The sequence below is a fragment of the Poecilia reticulata genome, chromosome 7 (genome assembly GCF_904066995.2).
Source record: "Poecilia reticulata chromosome 7, P_reticulata-male-v2, whole genome shotgun sequence".
Taxonomy (NCBI): Eukaryota; Metazoa; Chordata; class Actinopteri; order Cyprinodontiformes; family Poeciliidae; genus Poecilia; species Poecilia reticulata.
In genome coordinates, this window is record NC_088836.1 from 15,494,279 (window position 1) to 15,514,213 (window position 19,935).

General features: G+C 40.0%; 2 protein-coding genes and 1 non-coding gene across 4 annotated transcripts; 1 reads left to right on the forward strand and 2 right to left on the reverse strand.

Moving 5' to 3' along the window:
• Window positions 1-1,430: 1,430 nt before the first annotated feature.
• smc5 (structural maintenance of chromosomes 5) lies at window positions 1,431-11,813 on the reverse strand. The gene is made up of 24 exons (XM_008413533.3): window positions 11,571-11,813; window positions 9,539-9,680; window positions 9,098-9,150; window positions 8,785-8,947; window positions 8,327-8,461; window positions 8,026-8,166; window positions 7,772-7,933; window positions 7,547-7,618; window positions 7,170-7,425; window positions 6,896-7,050; window positions 6,611-6,724; window positions 6,420-6,514; window positions 5,721-5,853; window positions 4,946-5,119; window positions 4,627-4,796; window positions 4,348-4,471; window positions 4,063-4,185; window positions 3,851-3,976; window positions 3,644-3,739; window positions 3,016-3,120; window positions 2,810-2,929; window positions 2,347-2,526; window positions 2,119-2,214; window positions 1,431-1,826 (listed from the first exon to the last, which is right to left on the reverse strand). Exons 1-24 carry the CDS (start codon window positions 11,720-11,722, stop codon window positions 1,692-1,694), a joined length of 3,222 nt encoding a protein of 1,073 aa, XP_008411755.2. The 5' UTR covers window positions 11,723-11,813; the 3' UTR covers window positions 1,431-1,691.
• Window positions 11,814-13,472: 1,659 nt separating this feature from the next.
• On the reverse strand, window positions 13,473-13,787 carry LOC145552402 (small Cajal body-specific RNA 2). The gene has a single exon (XR_014088437.1).
• A 929-nt stretch (window positions 13,788-14,716) lies between these two features.
• LOC103467290 (protein FAM107B) lies at window positions 14,717-19,882 on the forward strand. 2 transcript variants are annotated; one of them, XM_008413536.3, is made up of 5 exons: window positions 14,717-15,117; window positions 16,501-16,528; window positions 17,872-18,022; window positions 18,260-18,404; window positions 19,177-19,882. In XM_008413536.3, exons 1-5 carry the CDS (start codon window positions 15,094-15,096, stop codon window positions 19,279-19,281), a joined length of 453 nt encoding a protein of 150 aa, XP_008411758.1. In that variant the 5' UTR covers window positions 14,717-15,093; the 3' UTR covers window positions 19,282-19,882. The 2 variants fall into 2 exon arrangements, with proteins under 2 accessions (XP_008411758.1, XP_008411757.1); XM_008413535.3 differs by lacking the exon at window positions 14,717-15,117 and adding an exon at window positions 15,124-16,001.
• Window positions 19,883-19,935: the final 53 nt, after the last annotated feature.

Genomic DNA, 19,935 nt, shown 5'->3' on the forward strand with positions numbered 1-19,935 from the left:
ACCTCAGCTTCCGCGTTCGGGGAAAAGCGGCTCGATTGTTTCCGATCCAATAAAAATATAATTTTACACTGTGTGCTTGCAGGGCTTGGCCAAGGTTTGTACATCGTTGTCTGAGTGCAAAGTAAGTAAGTAAGCTGGAGAAATGTTTTAAGATGTACGCCTCGTTATACATTCACCGACATGAAGGTGAGTTTTACTTAAACTTTGTGGCTAACATTAATCTTAGCTTATGCTAGTAGGCAATATTCTCGGACATTGTTCTTGTAAAAATGTGCTATTTAAGTATCTAAACATTCTAACGGACAATGTTTTTTTTAAATCTCGTTTTCAAGTATATTATGTGTTTATTGTCGTTAGTGTCCGAGACTAACGGGGGAGATTACAGTTCGGGCTTTTAGCTTCCGAAGCCTGACGGAGCACAAGCCTCATAGCTTAACAGTAGCACATCTCTGGTGTCAGAGTTCTGGTTCAGCTGACTGTTCAGGTTCAAAGTTGCTGCTTTTAGAAAAATATGACCGTGTTATATCGTTTCATTACCTTTACACGTTTCTTGTGAAGAGCTCAGATTAGGACAGCAGTATGTACAGGAGGATCTGTTGCCCGGCTGTCTGACTGGTCTGCTCACTAGTTCCCATAAACTCGCTCTTTGAGGCTGAATACAGAAGTGATTCCATGGAAATAACTCAGGGACGGCTCCTTTATTTACCATCCGTATCCCCGGTATTTTTAGGCTGATCCGGAGTGAAGTGAAGGCTGCAAACTGTGTGCAGCATTAGCTTTAACTGGTAGTGGCAAATATTTACAAGCCACCATCTTAATTCAGGATCGCTTGGAAATTAATGAAAACTTAAAAGCCCATTATATTAGGAAGACAACAATGTTCATAGTATTGCTTTTTTTTATTGCTAAAGACTTAGTCTTTTCTAGCAGTCATGGTAACAAAGCGGAAACAAGTGAGCCGCATTAGCTCCTGGAGATGTGACGTTAACGCCATAGGTGCAAACAGTCCATTAAATTGAAAAATCTGCACTAGTTTATCCTAAGAAAATAGAGATACTTTAAATACTCATGACCTAAAATGAACTTGTAAATTAATACCCGAATGTCACAAGTTGTCTAAAAAAGAAATGGGGATCACAGTGCAAAACATAGTTCAAGGACAGTCTCATTTCAAAAAGTTAAATAAACAAGTCAAAAAATTTGAAATTACTATTTGTTTTCAATTACAGCAGCTAGAAAATCTCACCAAAAATGGACATCATCATCTAAATGTAAATCAGTGTCGTCCCCTTTAGCTTTCCAGAAATTCAGATTTTTATCTTTTATTCTCAATTAAAATTTTTCTGTGCTTTCAGTCTTTTCAAGACAGCATATAAAAAGTAGTTTTGGATATTTATGTTCGTCTCCTTTTTTTATAAAAGAGTGACACATTGACTTACAAAATTTATTTAGACATATCACACTATCTTACATTTTTTGCTTCATGCAAAACATACATATTGCTGACCAGAAAGTGGAATCGTGCAAATAGCAAATGGTGACTTTAAATCTCTGTCTAGTTAACCATGAAAATAAACCGTAAAGTCAAAGATGTAAGCTGGGTATTGATATGAAAAACTAAACAACTTCCAATTTTAAACCATGTGTGAAATAGATCAGTGCCAGTTTTGAAACGTTTAGCTGTGTTGGGTTTAAGCCCTGGCTTTTCTTTGGAGGCGGCGTCGGATGAAAGCCGTTTTGTCCCATTCGTTGGGAGGAAGCATGTGAGGCCCGTTATGGACGCAGAGGATGGTCATCTCCTCGGCGTACTGCAGGTTCTGCAGCAGCTACAGACAAAAAAAAGAAATAAAAAATACCAAGAGTTCAGAACCTGAAACAAAAAAAATAAATAAATAACTTCCCCTGATGGGTGCCAAAACAGAAAACAGGTTTTTATCCAACTGTTCAGATGCACAGACTTTTTATTTAGAGGCAATAAATATTAAAACACAATGGTCATGAGCTAAATAATAATAAAAAAAAGACAGATGAACTAACCTGAGTTAGTTTATCACAAAAGCTGCTCTGTAGAACAGGAAGTGACACACAAACTGCGGTCAATCAAGTAGACATACTTACTTTTGGCGTGATGAAGAAGTACTGAGACGTCGTCTCTTTGCAGGCGGTCCGGACCACAATGTCAAACACTCTCCTTTCATTTACAGGATCCATTCCCTAGGAAAAAAACACACACACAAAAAGAAACTTTCTCCAGCTGCCTTTCTTTCTACCACACCTTTTAGTTCGATTTTACGTCAGGCTGTCGTTTATACTGTACATAAAAGTAGAATTAAGAACAAAGCGAACCTGGTTGATCTCATCCACCACTCTGAAGGGGCAGCGGTTCAGCTCCTGCAAGGCCATCAGATAAAGCATGGTGGAGACGCTGCGCTCTCCTCCGCTCTGATGGTGCGGCGTGAGCTCGTGGAGCTGCGTGCTGCTGTGGAACTTCACACGAATGCGAATCCCGTACTTGTCGTATTCCTCCTGAAGGAAAGCAAGACAGCAGATATGGAAAAAAATTCAATCGAAACAGACTTGAGTGGGCAAATTGTCAAGCAATCGACAAGGTTTGTACAGGATGTTTCAAAAGCGCAAAATGGCAAGGAAAATATCTGGGGAACATTTACCTTTTTGAACCTTTTGGTTCAATCTACATGCATAATAATTGCTTCTAATACTTTAAAAGTCGCACAGTTGTTAGAATAAAGCTCTTGGTCATGGATTATTATTCATCTCTGTAGTTTGTGTTGCCCCCGATTGTTTTTACCTCGTTCTCTGAGTGCAAATCCACCTCTCCTGCACACTGCATGGAGCGGAAGAAGTCACTGAACTTGTCATTTATCTGTTCCACCAGCTGCTTCAGAGGGTTCAGCCAGCGTTCCTTCGCCTGAAACACACACACACACACATCACTGTTAGAAAAACTACAGTCTACACGTATTCAATAGAACTGCTGCTCATTACATAATGCACCTCAGATATGTTCTGTCTGTATGCGTTCAAGGAGTTGGTCTTTTTTTGAAGCTCTTTCTCCAGATGTTTGATCTCCTGCTCTCTCCTGTTGTACTCCTCAACAACCTTCACCACAGGGTCAAACAGGACAAATGTTTACAACAAGAAAGCAAAATCTTTTTGGTCTACTTTCTAGTAAAAATATCTCGATTCACATGGAAAAAAAAGAAGATAAAACTAATGTAAAAGCAACTTCAGCAAGTTATAGGAGCTTGTTTTAAGTACATAATTCCTTAATATTGATAAAATAAAATAAAAAGTACTAGATACACTGGTGGACTATTTCACTAATAAGACATTTTCCCCATGTCGTATGTGAAATAATCTGCCGGTGTACCTAGGATTTTTTTAAATTAAGATTAAGGAATTGTTTACTTAAAACAAGCTAATACAGCTTGCCGTGTACCGGTAAGTTAGTTTTATCTCATTTCATCTTCACTAGACCAAACTACTAGTTAAGGTTTTGTGTTTTTGCAGTGAACTAATCACAATAACAAGCTTAGGTTTCTTCATTAGTGACAAAATCCCTGTTTTTAACTTGTGGTTTTCTTACAAATAGCCAAGTGAAACAGGTTTTTGACTCTCTTACGCTTTCACTGAGGCCAGTGAAGCACTCGGCTCTGGAGCGTTCCTCGTTCAGCATGGCATCAACCTCATCCACCGTGTCGGGCAGTTTGCTGAAGGCCTGCATTAACAGAACAGCTAATAAATATACATCAGTCACAAAAGGCTTTCATGCTTTATGACCAGGACGACATTCTGTCAGAAGACATAAAGATGGAGGACGAAGACCAACATGGCGCAGCTCTTCTGATAGCGCCTCGTCTGGCTGCATCCGACAGTTGGACTTCGCCCTCTTCAGCAGGCCTTTGCACTGTTCAGTCAGCTGGACCTTCCTCTGCTCCAGACGGCTGCATCTTTGCTGCAACGAGAAGGTAAATGAAGGCCGTGCTGCCAGGTCCTCGGTGGAAACGCGGCAGCAATCCGGCGCTGCGTTGCTATGCTTACTTCCATGGTTTTAAATTCAGAGGCACTTTCCCTGCAGTCGTTTTCCAGCTTGTTCTTCTCTGCTGTTAACCCCGCCATCTCCAAAGCCAGATGCACCTTCTCCATCGTCAGCTTGGCTCTCAGCTGCAGACGATGAGAAGATGGAAGTGTTAATGTGCAGAAATGTAGTGTTGTTCTGCAGCATGTGAACACACTGCATTATAGAAATGAGCTTCAAACCCCCCACGGATAGGAAACACGGGATGATCTTGAACGTGGCTTCGTTCAAGGTTGGATATTTCATACCTTCATTTGGGCCACGATTGCTGTAGCTATGGCCACCTTCAGGAAATTGACAGCCTTAATTTTTTCTTTAGTTTCCTCTTCAACTTTTTTCAGATCGATAACATTCTGCTCCATCTGCTTCAGACTAAAAACAGACAAAATAAGGATGAGATTGTTCTTAAAGTCTGCCCCATCTGTGCCACTTTAAAGAGATGTGCTTTCATTAAAGTTTGAAAATATATCTATATTTAAAAAAACAAATCAAACAAACACCCCTCTGTCCTTTCTCCACAGGCTTACCTGTCCTGTTTTGTGCTGATTTTCTGTTCCAGTTGTCTCCTCTTCCCCTTCAGCTCAGAGAGACGTTTCTTCTCTGATAACAGCTCGTTTTCTTCTCGATCCAGAGCGGCAGCCTCCTTCTGCAGGGCCTTCATTTGCTCATCAATCTCTCGCAGTCTTGACTCACAGGCCTAATTGGGACAGAGATGAACAAGACTGACTGAAGTCCTAGGAAACAAACCCAACCTGCTGTATTTGCACCAAGACTCCCGAACCACGATGGGGTGAAGGAAAGGGTTCGGGTTTTGCTTCCAGGTTCGCTTTGATACGTAGTTCTTACCTTCATCTGCTGCTCCACTTGCCGTTTCTCCTCAGCGTCCACGGTTATCGAGAGGTACTGAGAGGCGTGCACTGCCGAGTTGCTGGTACTTATCTTGTTGGAATAGAAGGACCTTTTTACAGTGTACCTCTCATCTGTTGTGTATAACACCTTGAGGTAGGGCTCCTCAATCACCTGAGAGAACATTGGAAACAATAAGGTAGAGTCCTTTCTAAAAACGTAAAAGTATTTGATAGAAAGGCAACGCTTTCTTAAAAAAAAAAAAAAATCTAGAGAAATGCACCATGATGGTCACATAACATTAAAATAAAATTTTTTCGAATAGACCTGTCACAGTAACCAATTTTGCTGGACGATAAATTGTCCGAGTAATTATAGCGATAAATGATAATATTGTTTCGAGACCATTTTCAAGCATTGTATTCATAATTGCAAAATAATGCAAGTTTGCTCCGTCTCAAAGATCAATAAACGTGCTAAGTTTATTGATCTTTGAGACTGGAAGTGGAAGGAATCTTAAACAAAAGAAAATACAACAACCAAAAACAATATATAAAATGGAATATGATTTCTCCACAAACAAAACTGCCCTTCAAAAAATATAAAATCAGCCCAATAATTTCTGAACAGAAATTGTTGAGCTTATTTTAATTTGTAAGTGATTGTTTGATTAATTCCTTATTGCGACGGGCTTACATGGGAATTAAAATATTTTCCCCAGATTTATTTGAAAGCGTTACAAAAGGACTGGAAGGAAATAAGAACGGGATCGTACCGTTTTGATGAGGGCTTTGGTCTGTTCGTTTCCCACTGGCACATCGTGCACCTTGTACTGGAAGCAGAGGTAACTCATCACCTCGTCGGGAGCATCAAACATCTCACGGAGGTAAGTGAAGAAGCCAAAGCGTCTGCAAGAGTAAACGTTTCATAAACCACTATAATAACTCCAGATGTGCTAATCTGTGAAATCTGTTCACACAAACAAGTTCAATAGTTAGAAGACAACTGGGTGCACAGTTTTGAATATAATGCCCACCCATTATGCACTTTGTGTATGAAATTCATTTAAATTCTTTGCATAATCAGACCAACCAGAAAAAGAAGGAATCAAATGCATCATCAAAGCCCCTAATTAATAAAATATTCGTAGAGATAAGGAGTGTGCATAAGACCAGTCCTTTGTCTAGAATCTGTAGAAGTCATCAAGTCCCTTAAACCTTCCTGACTTTAGAGATACAAAAGTGTGGTGATCCATTTTTTTATATATACATTTCACAAAATCATGATACATCTCATACAAACCTTGGACCACTTTTGTTAAACTTGTGTGAAAAATGAGCAAAGTTGTGTTCCGCAGGCTCCCTGTTCAGGGACATTTAATAGAATCTATTTGGGACACGGCCTACAGACAGTCGGTATACATTTAACTATGCATCCATTACACAATTTGACCTTCAGGAAAATAAAATCTGACCTCAGGGACTCGATGTTTCGGGACGGCGCCCGCTTGGAGCACGACTCCGGTGGAGAGGAAATGGAGTTAACTTTCAAGTTCATCTTGTCGCGGACCTGTGGACAAGGAGAGGTCGCGAAGCAAATTTTGCTTTTAGACTCAGTCAGAGGAAATGTCGCCGCCGCAGGTTAGACGATGAGCACAACCCGGACCTCGGTCATAAACTTCTCCATGTCGTCCTTCCTCTGGAAGACGAACGCCCGCAGGTCGTGGAAGGAGATGTGGTTCTCCACGTACTTGGCAAAATCTGGATTCTTTACGTTCACCTGTGGGACAGAAGGAAGAGTTACAATTGAAACCCAAAAGCAAAAATCATAAATAATAAAGTAGACATTTTTGATGAAATTCAGCTTCTCAGTTTAGTATGGCGGCACTTTTCTCTATGCTTTTTTGCTAAATAGAAACCATCTTTTCCACACTATAAGAGTGGGACTCACCACCAGCATCATGGGTTCATGGACATTTCCTTGAAAGAGCTCTCGGTTCTTCCTCAGCCACTGGAGGGCAGCGTGCGTGTCCCTGTGGCGTCCTCGCAGCTTCTCTTCTTTGGCGTTCATCATGTTGTTCATGTCCTTGAGCTTCCTTACCAACACTACAAATAAGCAAAAACATAAAAACATGTTTGCAAGGATTGCAAATTGTGCAGCTTTAAAGAAAAAAAAAAGTTCCTGCAATTTTTTTTTTTTATCTAGATCAAACTTGGAATCTGACTTTTCGACTCGGCGCTGATGTTGTCGCCCTCCCTGCGCAGGTCTGCCCTCTCTCCTTCGATCTTGGCTCTCTCCACCTGGATGCGCCTCAGCTTCCCGTTGACGGCGTTGATCTGTGGCGTCACGTCCGGCTGGTCGCTGATTTTGGCCAGCTCCGACTTCAGGTCCTCGATGGTCCGTCTGGTGTTATTGATCCGCTTCTGGTGGTCCTCCTCTTCGGTCTGCTTCAGACGCAGGTTCTGTTTAATGTCGTCGATCTGTGGAGGAGGCCGAGTCACGCGGAATGTTACTTCGTACCTGTGTTTTCCTGTTTTGTCATACTCGCTTTCTTTAAAAAGATCAAACGAGGGGCGTTTCTCGTCGGAGGATCGGTCTTGCCTCTTTGTGTTTCCGATCCAGCTGATCTTGTTTCTGTTTGCACTTCACAGAGGCTTCTTTGATTGCTGCAGTCTGAAAAACAAACCTCAGTATTTTAATAATAATAATCAAAAGTCACTTTAATTTTCTGACAAGTGCTAAATCACTTGTAGCAGGAAGTTACAGAAAGTACAGAAAGCTAATGTAACAGAAAAGGCATCGTTATATCCATGATAACTTTGTCACCTTGGCCTTCATTTGCGCCTCGTTGGGCTTCAGATGGTCGTCAATCTGCTGGATCTTCTTCAACATGGGCGCCTGCGCCTGCCTCAGGGCAGACAGATGCTTTTTGGCCTCTTCCCGCTCCATCTTCACGCCCTCCAGCTCCTTGCGGGCGGTCTCATACTCCTAGTCCCACAGCCACAAGAGCACAGTTACTTCACGACTGGGCTGAATGTCTCCTTCCCTCTTGTGTTGTGTGCAGCGTCTCAACAACTCACCACCCACGGCTTCTTCTTTTCTAGCAACTCGATGACATCCAGGTGCCTTTTCTTTTCGTAATAACGGTTTACGTCGATCTTGTTCCTCTCGTTCCTCTGCTTGGCCTTTTCCAGGAAGCTCGCCTTTTCCTTCACAACATTCTACAGGAAAACAACCCAAGCCATCAGAAACCCCGATCCAACGTTGTAACTTTCACAAGAACTACCACTAAACTTACATCCTTGTAACACCACAGTGTAATTGATCGTGACATCTGGTGTACAGAAATTAGAGGATTTTATCTAATCGTCTCTTTCTTACCTCCAGTTCTCGTTCTTTGTTGCGGAAGTTTTTGAGCTCACAGTGGTACTCGTACATTTCCGGTGGCCCAACTGACTTCTCGGTTGCCTCGAGAAGTTCAATTTTGGACATCTTTGCGAACTCTCCAACTTTTTCCTGCAAAGGATCGAGGAACGGTCTGATACCAATGTGGGGGGGGGAGCGTTCAAAACTTTATTTACCACATCTGAAGGCTTTGACTACGTTCGGTTTTATGTGGGGGTATCATTGTTGAACAGAAATACACACCACACTTTTTGAATTTTGTAAAAGGTTTTGAAAACGATGTACCACTTTACTTTCACTTCACACTTACGGTCATATCAGACTGCCAATAAAATACATTAAGAACTCAAACTATAATGTAACAATACATAAAACAGTCCAAGGGGACGGAAGACTTTTTTTAAAAGCTATTTAATCAAACTACATCAACCTACTTGAGGTAGAAACTGGCAGAGGTTGCTGACTTGGATCTGGAGAGCCTTCACCTCCTCCTCCACTTTTTTCTGGTTGCTGATTCCACCATTTAGCATCCAGAGCGACTGATTGTTCTCCACGTGGATCTCTCGGCTAATTACCAAATTGCCTCCATTTTTAAACCTTTATAAGCAAAACGACACGAATGTACACAATAAAAAGTTACATTCTGGCCACATGAAAGATTAATAGTTTAGTAACAAGACTATTCACTGGAACTTTCTTAAAATCAAAAGGTGTGTTAGTAAAATGAGAGTGTTGACAGTCACTTACAGCTCTATCTCAACAAAACCTTTTTGGCAGCCACGTTTCACATAAAGCCCAACCTAAACACACAAACAAACCTGTTGATAATCATGAACTACAACAAAAAATAAGTGCAAAATAGAAAGGAGAATCTGTAGTTTTCATCCGTAAATGCTAATGTGTTTTAAAAATATTGATACTGCAGATCTTTCTTTAGAAAAAGGAGGGTAAAGTGGAAATAATACAAACTCTTTCACTAGTTTAGTGGATTCCACAAAGCTATGCTCCATACTGACCTTTACATTTATATATACTTTTTTTTATAAAACACAGATCAAGCAATATTAGCTTCCAACAACTAATTGCCAAAAAGATTTAACATCTGCATCATTTACATCGGCTGTCTAACACATATTTAAAAAAAAAAAAAGATCAAAATAGATTTATCACTGGGATTCTACTTTTTACCTTGTCTCCTCTGCCCAGAGTTGCAGTCCGGCCAGCCAGAACCAGGCATATGGCGCACACAATGCTGGACTTTCCGGTTCCGTTGGCTCCAACGATCATGTTCAGATTTGGTCCAGGATGCACCACAGAGTAGTCGTACGTCCTGTCGGTGCACAAAAGGACACGTCTAAGTTTGTCCTGGTGTATTTCAGAGCACATGTGAAAAATCAAACTGATAATCACCCTTGATAAAGCCTGATAATGTGTTGGGCTCTTTCTCTCCGTCTGGTTCTGTTCCCTTAGTTTTAGATTAAGAAAATATTCAAGCCACTATTCTAATTCTGCTGGCATACAATGGAAAGCAAGTGGCCCCAATTATAGGATTGTGCAAACTTTTTAACAATGTTTTAACCAGATTAAAGCATTTAACATGCAAAATGTGAATAATGATGTTAACATCTTGTGATTGTATTTGTACTAAAGTGAATGGAAGCGGCTTGAACCTTATCTCATATTACAGCTTCAAGTAATTTATTGCATTGGGGTTTTATGTGATAAAATACATAGCTTAATAAATCTCTTAAATGCAATTACAGCCCCAACGACCTAGTTTGTGGTTTTATGACCACTTTTTCTTGCAAAACAACTCATTATTAGCCACACTGAATTTAGAGGCCCGGTGAACAGCAATTTTCAAGTCCTTCCACAGGTTTTTGATTAGATTTTAGGTCTGGGCTTTGACTGAGCCATTTGAATAGATACACTGGCTTCCATCTAAACCACCCCCTCCTTTCTCTGGCGATACGTTAAGCTTCACCATCTTGCTACAAAGTAAATATACAAGTCAGTCTTGTGTCTTCTGCGACGCTATAGAACGTCCTCCCTACAGCGTGCCGTTTCACCGTGGGGGTAGGTGTGTTTAGAGTGAAGAGCAGACTGTTCTGAGATAGTTTATTTGCATGTGGTCCAAAAATTTACATTTTGGTCCCATCTGATCAGAGCACCTGCTTCCACGTGTTTGTTGTGTTCACTGTATGTATAAAAGAGGCTTCTCTCAACCTACTAAGTGGAATCCTTCTGTTTTACTGGACTGGTAGATTGGTGGCGTGTAAGACTAGTAGCTCTGCAAAAACAGATTCTCCCACCTGAGCTGTGGATTACTGCAGGTCCTGATTTACTATAAGTGTCTTGGTTGCTTCTCTGATTGTTGCTCTCCTTTCCTTGGTGTGCCAGTGAAGGTGGACAGCCGTATCTTGGTAGTTTAACAGAGTTGCTATGCCAATTTAATTTAGAAAAGATCAACTGAACAATGCTAAATGTGATGCTCAAATCTGTTTTATAACCGCTCTGCAACTTTCTGATGTTTGGTGTGCTTCATGATGTCCTTTGCTCGTTTATGTTCACTAATAAACTGAGATTAAATTACACAAAAGAGAACTGTATTTACAAATGATGAGATATTTGGATGCATGTCGCTTTTTTATTTTATTCAGGAGTTAAAAGGGGGTTGAATATAAATCTGTTATACAGCTTTTAGATTTTAATTAGTAAAATAATCTGAAATCCAAGTATCAATCTTCGTCACTTACTTATCGTTAGTGAGTAACGATAAGTTCGTTACTTATTTATATGCCATCTCCCTAGCAACAGGCCATCACATAAAACGCATACAAAATACAGTCAACTTTCCCAAAATGACGTGACTGATTTAATAAAAGACTTGAACATGTATGAATGTTTAGTAGAAAAGCTCGTGCCCCGACTATGAGCCAAAATTAGCTAGTTTAATAAGTTTGTTAGTGCTGTGGAACCTGTTGGCTGGTTTGTTGTCCCTCATTTCAGACTTGTTCACATCTAAAGAGTTTCAAAATGTAATAAACTTTAAACATTAGCCGTAGCGAATGTTTTAGCGGGTAGCCTGGCAGCCCTGTGTGTCAATGCAACTAAAAGTTTCTGCTTTGTTTGTTTTTGTTGTGTTTTCTTCCAGCAGCAGTTAAAAGTTTACAGCCGTTGGTCTCAGCAGCTGGCTGACAGCGTAGGAAACACGACTTACAGGAAGTTTTTCATCGTGATGCGAAGTATGGAGCCCTCCACAAAGGGACCAGCTTCTCCTGCTCCTTCTGGCCCCCTGGGTAAGCTCGTAGAAGCCATCTGTGAGCCGCTGGTGATATGGCTAAGCCGCTGTCTTTTACTGGGCTCCGCCATATCGAGAAAAAGAAAAGGAATTTGGAAGAAAACAGGACGAGATTCGGAGAGCAGCCGCACTCCCGCTTCTTGCTAAGTTTTTCAAGAAGCGCGATTGGACCATTAAGGTCACGTGTATATACAAATTATGACGTCACGTGAAAAGCTCTACATCTGGGAGTTGTAGTTTGTAAAGCGCGAACCCATAGTGTTTTTATTTTTTATTTTTTTATTTTAAGTTGCGGTATTATGGTAATATGTACTTTCCAGGGACACAGTTACATTTCATAGCACAGTGAAGTACCTATGTTACCTTCACTTCTTTAAAAAATGCTGCATATCAAACACAGCTTAAAAACAACTGACTTTGCAATTTGGCGCCTTGAATTTACCCTCAGTTTCTTTCGCACGTCATCACAAAAAAAATTATTGTGATTTTAAATGAGCATCCAAAACAAAGAAGAATCCAGTTGTGAAGGGGAAGTGGCAATGCTTTTCCAAATCAAAGCTTGGAAACTGTGGTGTGCATTTTAATTCACCTTATGTCTGATTAGATCCTAATTATTTCTGAAGCCACTTGTTTAATAAAACAGAAAACTAGTGTTGCTGTAATTTAGCATAAACCAATTGTGGTTGGCTCATAAAGCAATATTCCCCTCAGAGGATAAGCACGTTGGATAATGCGTAGATGGATTTCTGCTGTCATTTGCACGTTCCAAGTTGAGTCCCAGGCCCCCTCATTTCTTGTAGTCTGGTTTTCACAAATGTACATTTGTTTGAAATATTATGTGTTATCATTCTTACATGTGTATAGATTATTTATCCGACCATAGCAGTTTTATATTACTGTAGATTGTAGAAGTGTTGGCCTTTCACTGCCGGCGTTCAAACTTTTGACTGCTGTGTTGAAGACTTTCTCACACTGATAACAGCCCCTCCGCCCTTGAGAGAAATCGCTCCCAAGGAAAAAGATGAAATGGCCTCGTGTGTGTAGAAGTTGTTGGTAACTTGTCTCTTCCGTCTATCCCTCCCTTCTCTGAAAATAAAAGACGAGCTCTAAGTGGAAGTTGTCAGAACACGCGGTGGGCAGCTTGCTGAAGCGGTCCGCTGCGTCTTCTCCTTTCATGAAAGCTTGGTAAAAACTCACATCAGTTGTCTGTGGTTCTTTTTACGCAGGTTGTTGGAAAATACCCATCACCCGTGTTCCTGGTTGTAGTTATCCTACTCGTACTCAGTTGTGCATTTCTTTGAATCAGACTATTTGCTATTTTTTAAAAACGGTAGCCTTCTCTTGTTGTAACTTTGCCTTTGATTTACAATATGTTAATAATTGTATACTTTTACTTTTGTGCACAACTACATGGTTCTATTTGTTTGTCACTTTGCTCGCACCTGAATTTCCTCAATGAAGGATATTTATGGGTTAAAGTTATGTATGTTTTCTGCATACATAAAAAAATGTATGCAGAAAACATTTTATTTATATTTTAATGAAGAAAGGATAGTAGGATACGATGAAAGAAGGGAGGGAGGTAGAACATCAGAAAGTAAAGAAAGGGAGGGAGGACTTTAGGAATGAACAAAGAAAAAAAGAAAATGGAAGATGTAAAGGTAGTGACGCAGGAGCCTCAAAGCGGAGTTGTTTTTTTTTATGGCGTTGAATTCTTTATCTAGACTTAATCAGAGCTGGACGATACTGAAACTAAAGTCGGCCATCTTTTCCAGACTTTGGGAACTCTGTCCAGGTGTCCTCGCTTTTCCTCGGCTGTGGTTAGATCAGAATCGCCTCTGGACTCATTGTCCATCGTGAGGCCCGAAGCAAAGCTCGGGCCCAACCAGAACTAGTATATCTGATCAATTCATCACTTCTGACCACAGCACGAAGCGTGGAGGCCCTGTGAGGGTTGTTGTTTCTCGCCGGCTGCTCACCGCCACGGAGGCTGCAGGGCGCTTTTCCTATCATCTCCGACCGGAGCAGAGCCCAACTCAGGTCGGATCAAATAAGATCACTGTGTAGGTTATAACAGAGAGACAGACAGACAGACACTCATCATTCACTCACACACGCGCTCTCCATTCTCACTGTGGGGATTACCCACTTCCGCAACCGGATTAAAAGGTAACGGCCGCGTGGAATTGTGGGACATAAGTAACAAACTGAAGGACATCGCCCTCTTGTGGTCATTGATGAAAACAACCTGATTTAATTTTTAATTATTTTGTTTACTTAAAAAAGAAATCACGCTAAGAATTTTGAGTTCTATAGAAAGTAGAAGGAAACAAAAACAAAATACATGAGATGAATTTGTTACAGTAAACCACAGTACATCCAACCACAATGAAACGTAAAACGTTTATTTCTTTATTGGTGTAAACATTTTATTTCTGACTTTATATCAGCGTTTGCAAAGGACATTGATATACAAAATATGTGAAAAGTCAAAACTTAATGGGAGAAAGAATAATTAAAAATAAAACAGAACTATTTTTTTCTTTTTTATTAAAAAGGCACAAAAACTATTTAGATGCAAAAGTATATAAACAGCAACTAATTACTAATTACAAGTATTGGTGCTAATTATTTGGGAATAACTATTATGATAAGGAAAGAAAATTAGAAAACTGTATATCTACAAGAAAATTTTTTAAATATATATATTTTTAAAAAAGGAAGCAGCAGCGTAATAACAAATACACCATACAAGTATGTAGTAAAATAGTAAAATATAATAATGCCTTAGATAATGGAATAATTTGCTTAGTTGTTTGCTGTAGAAAATATCAGTCAACAGAGCCGCAAAACAGGCCTGACAAGATGTCAACACAAATGACATCTGCTGAATCATTTTCCTCTTATCGTTATTTTCAATTCAATTTGAGAAAAAAAAAAAATCATCAATTCAACTTTAACACAGAACATACCAAAACGTTTGGGATTTGCAACAGAACAGCCAGGTTAGAAAGGATTTTACCATCTTTAACTTGGTGTGGGGACTTAAGGGGGAGGTTAATTGTTCCAGCCCAAAAGCCACATTTACCAGGTAACCGCTGCAGTTCTTTGAGAAAGGAGTCAACTGATAATAGCCCAGCTCCACATTAGTTTTAAGCTGTATTTGCGTCTGAGGTAATTAACTTATCTGGGATTGTGAGCCCTGTGGGGGGTTGTGAGGTAATCTTGAATGGCGTAATAAGATTTGAGAGTCTACTACCACCGAGTGCTGCTAGCAGCACACCGAACCTTTGGGTCCCTCACCAACAACGACATGGTGACCTTGAATGGAGGAAAGAAACAGATCGGACTGAGCGAGGTCGTGGGACTCCTTTTAATGATGGATTGAACCTGAAGCGCCGTGACTGGGACGGGGGAAACAGTGGAGCTCCATCATCCTGCCATGGATGGATCAGGTGTTAAAAAAGTGAGTTACTGCTGGCCGTTTTCTTAGATCGCAGTCGCGGAGTAAAGGGAGAGGTCAGCGTCTGGTCCGGTGACCATCTGCCTGACGTTTGGCTGACTTTTGGTCAGCTCACATTGAGTTGCAGTAATTGTGAGATGAGAGAAAATATTACATCTGTTCCTTATGTAAATGACATGTGTCTGTGCTGCTGTTTTTAATCAATATCTTAAAAAAATTAAATGTGTATTGTCCTTTTAATAATCTACATAATTCCTTGATTTGATTTGTTGCACTGGAGAACTTATACTAGTAATTTAGCATAAAAAACATAGCCAACCTAACTTTACTTTTAACCTACCGAACATAACAAGGCTGTCGGCATGGCATTCCAACTGTACATCAGGATGTTTACTTTTTTTTTTTTTAGACTTTTAAAATAAACAAATGCATTCAAATTTCAGCCTTTCAGCTTCAACGCATGCCTATCCAAAGAACCAAAACTCACAGGATGTGTTACTCTGTCCATTTTTTGTTTTTGTTTTTGCTAAATTAGATCCTCAGTTTGCTCCAATGCAATGTGTCCCTGTCATCAAAAGATGTAAATCAGACGGACTACGTTATCTGTGGGACTCTCCTGCAGGTTTGGGCCTGAACAATGACTTCTATCAGATCAGACACCTGACACTTTATCTCTCAGCTCAGCTTTCTTGCAGCGGGCCATGGGGAGAAACAGGATAGGGAGGGTTACTGTGTGTGTGTCCACGACAGAAAAAGTGAAAGGCACAATCCCTGGAGACAAAAAGCCAGAGGATTATTATGCTCAGCAACGGGGCAGTTTTCCACAGAAACTTCTTCAACAAAAAAACCAATTGGTTGCTCCGACTTTGAAGCTGGCTGCTCAGACAGTAAGTGCCATCTGCCGTCCGCTTGGCGTGATCCTCTTCCTTCATGTTATCTGATTTCAGTGCACGGGCTCGGGGTCACTGTCTGATTGTGTAACAGAGGCTTTTATACAGCATGCTGCTTTGTTTGGCACTGGAATACATGAGGAATATGTAAACTATATTCTTGCTTTGTGTGAAGACCGTCGGACCAAAGCGACACGCGCCTGTGCCTGTGAAGAGGCCTGTTATATCACCTCTGTAAACAAAGCTGAACTGCTTAAGCAGCACGGCAGCCGCTGTCTTTTTTAGCCTTTATCTAATTAGATCTTTTATTCAAGAAGATGCACGAAACAGAGATGATTTAACTCGACCCTTCTGGCTCAGCAGAGCAGGGCCATGCTTTACAATGTGTTAGATTGTAAAAAAAATAAAATAAATAAATAATAATAATAATTTACCTGAAATATTATTAACCTGATTGTTTTCTGTCTGCCTCTCTCTCTCATTTCAATTTTCACAGAAACCAGGATATGGAAATCACAAAAGAGGTATCATAAAGCACAGGGTGTAAAGTATTTTCAAAGGGCCAAAAAGGGGGTCCACTGGGTGTCTTGTGTCTTGGGGCGGTAAACAACAACTAAGAGCCATATCAGAATGTTTTTTATGCAAAAAGTGTTGCACACTATGAAGGGGAAAAATATGCATGGGCACAAATAAATACTTGACAAAATTAGAAACCTGCTTTTGCCTCTCTTAAATTCCCATATATGTTGAATATAAAAGTGCTCCTGTGTCTGGCTTTGTCTATTATGTTACTGTAATATATGGGGGACTGTGGATGGGGCAGTTAGTGATGAACACTGACAGTCGCCACATGATAAAGGAGAAAAATTAGTTTAAGTATGTAAAAAAAAACTGTTAAGTAGTGTAAATATGAGTGGGACCATGATTATTTTAGTTATCAATCACTCTATTGATTATTCTACTGATTAATTGGCTAAACGTTTTTGGCAAATTCTGCAGATTTTTCATTTAATCTGTAGAATTAAATACGCTTCTTTCATATAGCATCAAAAACACTTACAAAATGCAAACAAACACCCTTATTCCTCTTTTAAGTAAAAAAATACAATAACATCATTTAGTGCATCTTGAGTTATTAAGATGCACTTAATAACTCACACTTTGCACACTTTTTTGCTAAAGTGTGCAAAAAAAATACTTTTAACATAAGCATGTGAAAAGTTCAGCCCTTTCTTATCAACTTAATATCAATACAACGTAGGCTGATTATATTTTACATTAACCAATTAATAAAGTCATTACAGTATATGAACCGGGTAATGCTAAAACTGCTGTTTCTGGGTGGAAAATATTTACAGATTAAGGTTTTTTAATCTTAAATGTACATATAGTCGCACAGTTTTGGCTTAATTACTGCTCTGAATATGTTGTTCTTTTGCCAAATGTCCTCTTTCTGAGTCTGTAAAGTCCAGTTAATGATTAACTGATTATTAAATTAGTTAACAAGTATTTCAGTAATCAATCTGATTAATCTTTTTGGCCCTTAAAATTACACAGCGGGGGGGAAATATTTGGCTAATACTAAAAGAAATTGGCAGAGAAAACAAAATTTAGGTGACGTTTTTATTTATTTATTTCATTTTTATTGTGTACTGGATTTGAGGCATGGACTGAGCTAAGTAACTAATCTAGCAATAAAACAAGGTGGGTGTTAGACTGGTAATAGATAGTTATCTTTATCATTTACTACTAAATTAGAACACTACAATCTGCAAGTTTATTCTAGTGCACATTCAAACTAAGCATGGTTTTAGCATTTCCAAGCTGTCTAAGCACTAACTTTGAAATCTTCTCAACTGTTCCTTAGAGATGCCCGCTGGAGCTTTGCCTCTGGCTCATAATTCTGCAGCCGACGGCAGCGGATCAGAAATCATTCAGCTCAGAAAAATCAACGGCTCCTCAGCAGAGACGCCGAGCTACCAGCACCTCCACCGGGAGCTGCTGCTCAGCCACAAACGGTAAGTGAAGTAACTATGACGTTTTCTCTTAGCATGTGTGCCAGTGGTGTGTTTGTCAACCTGTCTTGTGTTAATTCAAATTTATTTCTGGGCTCTCATGCCAGAAACTGCCCTAATCTGCCTTCACATTTGGTTACATCGTGGGCCGGCCCTCGGTCAAACACCGGCTGCACGATGCTGTTAGCGTGTCTGGTTGTTTCTTGTCTGAGTGAACGCTCTATGGTTGTGGCTGCTCAGGGGCCTGCTGCTGGAGGAGAAGCCAGAACTGAAGCGGGTTCTGGAGCAGCGCAGACTGGAGCTGCACAGGGAGGAGGAGATGGCCCAACGACGGCCCTCCGACCTGGAGACGGAGCTCCGAAAGAGGCAGCAGAAGCTGCAAGAGGTCAGGAACTGAGAGACCGCCGAGACGTGATTCCCCAGACTGTTTATCTCTGCAGCGCTTCACAAAATGTGTTCAGTTTATTGGGATTTTAAATCAACGTCAAAAACAAGGAAGAATCCAATCGTGAAGTGGAAGTGGCCATGTTTTCTTTTTCCAAATTAAAGCCTGGAAACTGTGGTGTGCATTTTAATTCACCACTCTTATGTCTGATAGATCCAAATTATTTCTGAAGCCACTTGTTTAATAAACAGGAAGCTGGCCCTGCTGTAATTTGGCATAAACCAATTGTGGTTGGGTCATAAGACAATATTCCAAGCTTTGAACTCCTCGGGGGGGAATCGTTCAATTCATCGCCCTTGAAAAATGAACAACAGCAAACACAGCAAGATGATTGGTATAGCGAGCTGAATCGACATGAGTTGATTTGCAATACTGGAAGAAAAACAGGATCAAAGTTTAATCATGTGTTAGAATGGTCTAGTCAAAGTGTGGATTCGATGGAGAATCTCTGCTGACACTTAAAAATGAATGCAAGTTGAGACATAAACCTAAATAGTTGCAGATGCCATCACTTAAAAAAGCAAATAAATAATATTGAAACTCATATATTATTTTCCTTCCACTTCACAGTCCTGTCCTACTTTGTGTTTGTCTATCCCATGTAATCTCTGCATCAAAAAACATTGAAATTTGTGGAATTTCTCAAAAAAATTTCATGTCAAAGTTGTTATTTGTTTTTTTTCTCTGTGTCCAACTCAATTTGTTTTTGCAGTATGAGCAGGAGGAGATAAGGCAGCGGGAAAACCAGAACAAGATCCCAGAGTTTGTTCGCGTCAGAGAAAACCTGAGGCGCACGCAGACGTTCGATCAGCCCTGACCCACTCCCATCAGCCAGTGTGGCCTCTCACCGTTGTGGCCCTAAAAATGTTTTCTGCTCACAGCCTGCTGAGCTGCAACAACAAACCAGAGACACCGGCATAATTTAACATTTGCTAATCCGCTGCTAATTGTAATGAAAAATGTATTTCTGGAGGCTAAAACTTTGTCCATCTTTAAAAAAAAAAAAAAGTTTTTTTTTTTTTAAAACTCATTCACAGTTTTGTTCTTGGTGAGGGGTGAAGTGTTCAGTTATTTTTCTTTTTTTGTTTGTTTTACTAAAAATGGTGGATTATTATTGGCAGAATGAAGGCAACAATGTTCTGATTCTGAATGTTTTTTATATTTTTTATGTTTACTAATTTGCCTGTTCCATCATCAGTTTTCTGTTTCAGTCATAATATCACCATGTCATGTTATATCAGATCCCTTAAAAGAAATATTTTCGACAGTACTGTTTTATATTAGTAACTCCCAACATTACAAAAAAAAATACAAGTTTGTTTACTTGTTTCTGTCATGGCTTTTTGATTTTTAGTTTGTCTGTGTGTATGTGTGAGCGAGAGAGAGTGATGTGGAAATAAAAGGTTTTATTGTTTGGACTTCTGTACCAGAGCTATTGAAAGCAGCATTGATTTGCAGGCAGGTCCTGTCC

Bases quoted from the DNA above. Each gene is read 5' to 3' on its own strand.
- smc5 (XM_008413533.3), bottom strand. From the start codon at position 11,722: ATGGCGGAGCCCAGTAAAAGACAGCGGCTTAGCCATATCACCAGCGGC. The intron at 9,681-11,570 runs GTAAGTCGTGTT...GTGCACCGACAG, and splicing joins ATCACGATGAAAAACTTCCT to GACGTACGACTACTCTGTGG. The intron at 4,186-4,347 runs GTATGAAATATC...CATCGTCTGCAG, and splicing joins CAATCGTGGCCCAAATGAAG to CTGAGAGCCAAGCTGACGAT.
- LOC103467290 (XM_008413535.3), top strand. From the start codon at position 15,816: ATGGGGAGAAACAGGATAGGGAGGGTTACTGTGTGTGTGTCCACGACA. The intron at 16,002-16,500 runs GTAAGTGCCATC...CAATTTTCACAG, and splicing joins TGAAGCTGGCTGCTCAGACA to AAACCAGGATATGGAAATCA. The intron at 18,023-18,259 runs GTAAGTGAAGTA...GTGGCTGCTCAG, and splicing joins CTGCTGCTCAGCCACAAACG to GGGCCTGCTGCTGGAGGAGA.